General features: G+C 57.3%; 1 protein-coding gene across 1 annotated transcript; it reads left to right on the plus strand.

Moving 5' to 3' along the window:
- Positions 1-860: 860 nt before the first annotated feature.
- On the plus strand, positions 861-7,194 carry BESB_084590 (transporter, major facilitator family protein; the record flags this gene model as incomplete). Its single annotated transcript, XM_029366809.1, has 12 exons — positions 861-1,653; positions 2,199-2,738; positions 3,015-3,154; positions 3,681-3,780; positions 4,061-4,164; positions 4,432-4,535; positions 4,914-5,192; positions 5,492-5,583; positions 5,683-5,860; positions 6,195-6,311; positions 6,745-6,814; positions 7,114-7,194. The coding sequence occupies 12 exons, from the start codon at positions 861-863 to the stop codon at positions 7,192-7,194; spliced, it is 2,598 nt and encodes an 865-aa protein (XP_029217269.1).
- Between the last annotated feature and the right edge of the window lie 727 nt (positions 7,195-7,921).

Raw genomic sequence — 7,921 nt, forward strand, 5'->3', positions numbered from 1 at the left:
GGACTACGTCCACTCTGCGCCGAGTCTCTCATTCTCGCTCGAATTTTTGCCGCTGTCTTTCTCAAAATTTCGAAGCGCAGAATCCGAAGGCCACCCTTTGTCTCTTTTCTGGGCGCCTTCTTTCCGCCTGCACACGGACTGAGCTAGACATCTGTCTGTCGCTGGCCCGGGCTCTGCGCTGCCGACGAGCGACGAGCTTGCTCGACAAGGAGGTGGAAGTTATCTGCCTCTGAACAGACATTCCGTCATTTCTCTGCAAGTATCACCCTATCCCTTGCCGGACGCAGAACCAAAATAACAAACAACTTGCCACTGCTGCTTATAAAACCTCACGTCCTCGGGTGTATCCGCCAGCCTGATGGAGAGGGAATCCTCATCGAGCTAGCTGTTTGGCGCTTACGGATTTTTCCTTTTTTTTCTCAACTCGACATCCTTCCCCCCCTCAACAGCCGTGTGTCTTTCTCCCGCTTCTCCTTGGTTTCTAGAGTAGTTCTGAGATCATCGGGTAGCTCAAACTCTGCCTGTCGTTCTGCGCACTCACTCCTCGCTCGTCCGGAGCGGGTGCTTATTTCTTTGCTGTCTTCATAGACGGGTCTCCGTTTCACCAGGGCAGCAGGATCGCCTGACTAAAAATGGTGGAGAATACAGTCGCTTACTGTCTGAATTCTTCACTCCTCGTCTGTACCTGCGTCTCGTAATCGTTGTCGTCCGTCTGGGGCTTCGCGAGATCTCTCGCTCTTCGTCCTCTCCTTCTCTGTCAAACTCGCTCTCTCTGAATTCTCGGGAGGGCACTTTCTGCTTTTACTCGTTCTGCGCAGCCCGTTTCAGTGGCTTTCCCGCCCTTATCTCTCCTGGCGACCATGGGAACGTCTCGCGTCGCACTGAGTCTCCCGCCGCAGCCCGCTTCTTCACTCCCCTCTGCGCTTCCTGCGTACGCGTCTTCCGCCGCCGCATTCGCCGCTGCGGAGTACTACCCCTCGGCTCGGTCAGACAAGTGCGAGGCGCGCAAGAGTGCGACGCATCTCGTCCTGTATCCATCCGCCTCTCCGGTGATCGCGCCCAAGGCCACGACGCTCGCGCCAGTCTCTCTTCAGGCGACCCACGACGCCGGTGCGGGGGACTTCGCGCGCGACTGTTTCTCAGAGGCGAAGTACGACCCAAGCAGTCACGCCACGCCGTTTTACGCAGTCCCGCGACACCCCGTGGGGGAAAGCTCGACGCCCGCGATGTCTCAGCCGGTGGTGACGGACGCCCGCCGCGCGACGATGCTTCAGCAGCACGCGGCGCTCAGCCACCACGCAGCGACGCGTCTTCCTGCAGACTCCGCCGCCTCTGCGCACTCGCCGCAGACTGCTGAGCCTGGTTTCTACTCGACCGCTACGCCTCCGCCGCCCTGCTGCCCGCCGACGCCTGAATCTGGCTTCTACGCACACTGCGAGGGCTCCAGCGCAGCAGCTGGTGCAATGTTCAAGTCGGGTCAGAGTTCCGCCTGCTTTGCGCGCAACGCGCAGACGACTACGGCCGCCTCCGCGCCTTCCAACTCGCTGCCTTCTTCCCGCAGGAACAGCGGCTCCTGGGCTCCTCTCTCGTTCCCCCAGCACCTCGTCCGCGTCGTTCCCCAGCCTGCCGGATACCAACCGCTTCCCACTGGATGTAAGCGAAGCTCGAGAAAAAAAGCAGATCGCAAGCCTGCAAGGCGCGAGCCAGCTGTGTGTAGCGCGCCTGAAGGGATCGTGCACTCGTGTGCGTAAGCAGGCACCTTCGTGCGCGTAGGCAAAGATGTGCAGCTTGCACCTCAAGAACTGGGGCATGCGCGCGCAGCGTGCGAGTGTATATTCGAAAATACATCAGCAGAAGCTGGGATCCATCGCGCGCGGCAGCCGCTGCACAGTCTAAACGCAGATTCAACCCCGCACATGCAAACGATACAGATAGCGGTGTGGCTGGGGGGCTGCGCGGCACCCCCCGCGGCTGCGGGCACAAGATGACCGTCCAACCGGCGTGAGGCGGCCTTGTCTCCACAGGAGCGTTTTATCTGCATAAAAACAATATGTGTGTATGAATCGAGATGGACGTATATGTATGCATATATCCGTCAACATCTTTTCATCATCGCGCGCACGCATGTCGGTCCAGCTTGAGCACGTAAATACGCACAATGATGTCTGTGGGTTGTGTCTCTGCGGACGTGTTTTCAGACTCGATGCCTGTGCAGCCCTACTCGCCGTCCTGCGCGTACGCGCCCTTGCAGGGGGAGCCGATGGCGGCCGGCGAAGGCGCGCGTCCTGCCTTTTACTCCGCGCCGGCGCCAGCGTGTCCCTTCGCCCACGCCAAGGAGTCGCAGAGCGCGTCGGCGGCGAGCGGCGTGCGAGGGCTCCCGCGCGGAAGCGGAGCCGCAGCCGAGGAGCCGCGCCGTAGTCTCTTCAGCACGTCCTCTGCTGGAGACAACTCGCAGCAGCTGACGGCGCTGCTGCAAGGCGACAGCGAGCGGACGCAGCGCACGGCGCTCGGGGCGCGCCGCGCGGCAGGAGACAGCCTCTCTCCCTCCGCGGGGACTGTAGGGTATCTGCCACTGGTGTGCATGCTTTTCATGTCGATCATGTGCAACTTCGATCACGGCGTGATCCCCGCCGTCCTCGGCGACATCCAGGAACACTTCACGCAGATGGGGTTCGTCGAGCAGAGTCTCCTCGGCTCGCTCGTCTACTTCGGCCTCATCGTCGGCACCTTGTTTGCAGGTAGGCGGCAGAACAGAGAGAGAGTCGCCGAAGAAAACTGCCGGCGCTGGGCGCCAGAGGCATCTCAATGGGGGAGGGAGGGGGAAAGCGGTGCCGTTGCCGCCTGAGACGCGTAGAGGCAGGGCCTCGGGGGAATTCGCCGGGCGCCTCCTCGCGAGTCTGCGTTTCGAGTTTTGCTTCTGCAGGGGCGTGGCGTTCGCTTTGATCTCTCAGGGTCGCCTCGCAATCGCGTGTGTTGGCGTGTGTGTGTCTGAGTTTCCTTCGCTCTCTTTGCAGGCGTGTCATACCAACATCTGGGGGCGAAGTGGCTGCTGGTCGCCTCGCTGACTTGCCTCAGCGCGTGCCTCTATCTGTTTGCATCTTCGTCGAGTCTCGCGGTGATGTATGTCATGCGTTTCTGCATCGGCCTCTGCCAAGTAAGCGGCTTGCGCGCCCCTCGAGGCGAAAGAGAGAGGGCGGAAAGAGCTCCCTGCGGGCAGACTTGGCCTCTTGTCCCGTTTGAATCGCGACAAGCTGAACGCAGTCGCAGCCGAGCAACGCCACTTCTGTAGTCATCCCAGAGAGATCAAGCCTGGCGCTTTCTGGCGCCGTACGCGCCGCGTTCTTATGTGCATCAGGGGTTGTGAAGTATCTAGTCTGTTGTTTTCCCCAAGGTTTCACTTTACGCGATCTTGACTTTCTCCCTCGCATACAAACGCGGAGAGGCGCTCACGCGTCGCCCGTGCCCGTCGCCTGCCGCTGTGGCTATGTGTAATAGTAGGACGAACGAGTCGGGCGACCTTCATACATATATACATTACTATATATATATATATATAGTTATATTTTTTGTAGACGCAAATGTCGACTTGCATGCATGCTCATGCGCTTGCAGAGGTGCATGCCTCGGTTTCGAGAGGCGCGTGTTTCCACAGACGCGAGAGTCCTGCGCTTTTCTCTCAGGCCCTGCCTGTAGTCTACATCCCGGTTTGGGTTGACGCCTTCGCGCCCGAAGGTCAAGTCACGCGCTGGATGGCGTTTACGCAGCTTGGAGGCATTGGAGGTTCGTTTTTTAAACGGAAAATAAAAAAGTCGGAGGGTCAACGTGATAGTCAACATTTCAAGGACTGAAGCGGTATGTAGAGGGCGGAGCGTACACTCATACATGTTTAGACCTTGGCTGTCTGTCTCTTGCGCCATGTATGCTGCGTTTGACTATGCACATGCGAGACTTCGACTGTGGACGCGGTGCGTGCGTGCCGACAGGCGAGTTTTTCTTCAGCAGATGCGGCGCGGAGAGGACGTCTATCCGGCGTTTCGGTCTGGATTTTTTTTCGCTTCAGGGACGGTCCTCGGCTACTTCCTCGGCGGTGTGCTTTCGAGGTTCCACGGGGCGAACATCTTCGGCCTCGCGGCCACTTCCTGGCGGACGCCGTTCACGATTCAGGTAAAATGGGCAGCTCCCAGATTCTCGCTCACGCCCCCTCTTCATCGAAGATCTGAAAACGAGTGAGGGCGTGACCCCATTCTTCTCAGCGTCCGCTTGGGGGGCGGGGGCGGCGGTAGGGGGACTAGGCTGTTCTCCACGGGCTCTGCGACACCGCGCGTGGCGCGGTGTCCTGCGTGTTTCGGCGTCTCCTTGTGTCTCGTTTCCTCTTCTTCGGGTTGTGGGAATGGTAAGGATGACTGATTTGCTTTCTCTTTCTGCGAACAGGCCATCGCCTTGCTGCCGCTGCTCTGCGCCCTCACGTGCCTCTCCGCCAAGACCGTCAACCTGCCGCCCTCCAGCTACGCGCACCCTGATCCGGAGCGTGAAGCGTAAGGAAAATAAGAGAAGTATGGAGAACTCAGAGGAAATGCGGCCTTAGTGTAGGCGTGTCAATTGGGGTTCAGCCGTCGTCCCTTACAGCGTGTCTGCGTGGAGATTTCTTCTTTGAGAGCCAGAGCAGCGTCCTCGAGGAGGGTTGGGCTCCTCTTCTGGAGTCCCGGCGTGAGCGTGACTGTGCTAATTCTTCGATCTGCGTTCTGCTTCGCTCGCTGGCAGATCACCTGTCTGCGTTTGTTTTTGACCTGAGCGTTCTTGGGGAGGTTCACTGCATTTGGCTTGTCTGCGGGCTGCGATGAGTTTCGTTTGTGAGCGGGAAAGCCTGTCTCAACTGTGCGGAGAGTTCCTTTGGCGCGGCGGCGTGTTTGCAGAGGCTTGAGCTCGATCGCCGAAGTGGATCCAGAGGCAGGCGAAGGGTCATCACCGGTGCAGTCCATCTGGCGCGTGCTTGAAGCGTCGCTGAAGGGCGTGCGGAGTCTCTTGAAGAATCCGCTCTATGTCATCATCACCCTCGGCATGAGCACGCTATACTTTGTCGTCACGGGCATCCAGTTCTGGGTGACAGAGTACATGATCGTCGTCCTGAAATTCAACAAAATCACCGTCGTCGTTCTCTCCACGCTCTGTTTCCTGACTGCGCCCACTTCTGGGTAAGCTGACGCACGGGAAAGGAAGTTTTCGAGACGCGCGCGAGGGCGTTTTCTCCTCGCCAGACGAGCGAAAACACTCACCCAAGGCCACACTTACAGATATATATGTATGCACGCATATAAGTATGTATGTGTATCAGTGTGTATGCATATATATATATATATATGTTCGTACTTAGAGGTTGCAAGCACTCGTGCGGTTGACTCCGAGTCAGAGGCGGGCAGCCTGCTTGGTTCACGCCGTGCGAAAATCTCCCTCAGGTTACTTAGAAATCTCTTTTTTTTTCTTTTGCCTTCAGAGTGTGGTGCGGCGGCTACGTTTGCGATCTCTGCGGAGGGTACCGCGGCGGGCAGCAGCGCACAGCTGTTCGCGTGGCGACGGTCTTTGCGGGTGAGTGAGACTCGAGAGGTCAGGCAGGCGTCTTGCGGGCGCGTCTTGTTCGTTTGCAGCCTCCCATTAGCGTCTGCATGCCTCTGTGTGCCTTCTCAGGCGTCGCGGCACTGCTGGCGGTGGCGTGCGTATACGTGGTGAACATCGCCCTCTTCGCCTTCCTGCTGTGGGGATCGCTCTTCTTCGGCGCCGCGCTAGTGCCGGTCGCCGTCGGCATGCTTCTCTCCTCTGTGCCGGTCCATCAGCGCAGCCTCTCTTCCGCCGTCTCTCAGTTCGCGTAAGGAGAACAGTCTCCGCCAATCGAAAAAACCTCGCACGAACCCGCCAGAGATCCCGCCGGCCACGCAGCCGAAGCCGCGGAGATGATCGCTTGCATGTTTTTCGAAAGCGAGAAGGGTTCCTCAACCCGCGTCCGTGGGCTGCTGCCCTCCACACCCATGGGGGAAGGAGTGACTGGCGCGTGGGTAAAGCAGAGAGGCGTGACTCGCAACTCGCTCGCCTGGGCTGTGGTTGCGGCAAAGTCGCCACCGCATGCCCTGTTCACAGAAAGTCTGTTTCGGCTTGAAGGGGAAGCGTGGGCGTGTGTCTTTTGTGTCTTTTCTTCCGCGCAGGTATCATGTCTTTGGCTGGTTCGCCGCGCCCCTTGCGAGCGGCGCTGTAATGGACATTGTCGATACCTGGCAAATGCACCATGCAGCCTTCCAGGCCTCGAAGGAGCTGCCGCTGGCGTAAGAAAAAACCCGCGTGCCTCGCTGCTGCACACTGATTTGTGTTGTAGGCTCCGTTCACGTGTCAAACTTATTGTGGGGCGGCACATTCTGCGGCGCCTGCGTATCTACGCTTTATTTGACATCTTCATTCTCTCCGCTTCGCGTTTCGCGCTGCGTCTATCTCACGGCCTCTCTTCTCGCATGCCAGGATTCGCAGATACGCACTTTCACGTGAGGTGCTGATCTGCGTTCGCGGCTTCCTGTCTCTATAAACGGCTATCCATACATATATGTGTATATACATACATTTGTGTATATATATGTATATGTATGTATGATGCGTCTCGTTTGTGTGTCGAAGTGTATCTTGCGCCGGGCTATTGTTTTCGGTGTCAAGGGACGCCGGTATGCATGCGGATTTTCGCCTGCTTCGCTTCTGTTTTGTGTTCAGGGTCGGTTTCTCGATGATCTTATGCGTGAGCGTTCTCGGCTTTGGATTCTTTGCGACCGCGAATCTGCTGGTAAGTTGCCATCTTGCTTTTCTCTTCGACGGCTGTCCCACTGCCTCGGGAGCGCAGTTCTTTTACATCAACCTGCTCCCAAACATCCGCTTCCATATATATATTTATACTCATGTATGTGAGCTTATATATATTGTGTAGTGGAACGCGCTTTTTTTTCCATGCGTATGCAGAAACAGGAATTCCGTACCGGTGTGGGCGTGTCTCTGTGCATGTGAGGATAAGCTGCTGGGGCTGCTGCTGGGCTCATTCGACTTTTCGTTCCACATCGCGTTTTTCCTCTCGACTGTGTCTTTCAGACTCTGCCCTCTGAGAAGATTGAGAAGGAAGAAGTGGAGCTGCAGTTGGCCCGGAGTCGCCTTCCGACTCTCTCCTTCTAAATCCAGCGAGTTTTGGATTTTTGGCGAATTTTGAGGCGCGAAAGGGGGGGGGGCAATTAGGTCTATTCCTGTACATTTCCTGTACATTACGCCTGTGTTTTGGCGTTTGCAACAGTGTTGGGATGCGCATCCCATCATTATGACCGCATTGGGACGCAGTACTGAGGGATAGTGTAGAGCGGGGCAGCTCTCTTGCGCACGTTTTGGCTTTCTTGTCTAGGTAGATCTTTTCGCGACTGTTGCCGAGCCAGCCGGCGCAGCGAACTCGGCTGCATGGAGGCCTCTTTCGAGAGCGGGCGATTGGGCTCGCCAGTCGCGCGCTGAAGGGACGCACGGCACTGGCAAAGCGAAATCTACGCAGAAACTTACAATCTAATTTTCGTACACCGCGTTAACCGGTCAATGGGCGGCTTCGTGCATGCGAGACTGTATCTCTATCTATATATATTTAGCTTTCCCTCGCTGAGAATCTTTCGCGGGGTAACGGCGGCGTAGCTAAGGAAGAAGGGAGCAGAGACCGGGGTTTTGCGGGCGAGTTAATATTTGGAGTGGGGAAGACGAGAGGACGCAGAACGGGCTCTCGCGGCTGCCGTTTTTGACTTTCGAGTGGGCAATGCGTGAGAGGCAGGGGCGTTGTCGCTTGGGAGCACGAAGGGTGACAGAATGCTGCATTTCCTCCGAAAAATCACGCGCCTTTTATGGAATTTATGCACGAATTCATACGCGT

Source organism: Besnoitia besnoiti, chromosome VIII, assembly GCF_002563875.1.
Source record: "Besnoitia besnoiti strain Bb-Ger1 chromosome VIII, whole genome shotgun sequence".
Classification (NCBI taxonomy): Eukaryota; Apicomplexa; class Conoidasida; order Eucoccidiorida; family Sarcocystidae; genus Besnoitia; species Besnoitia besnoiti.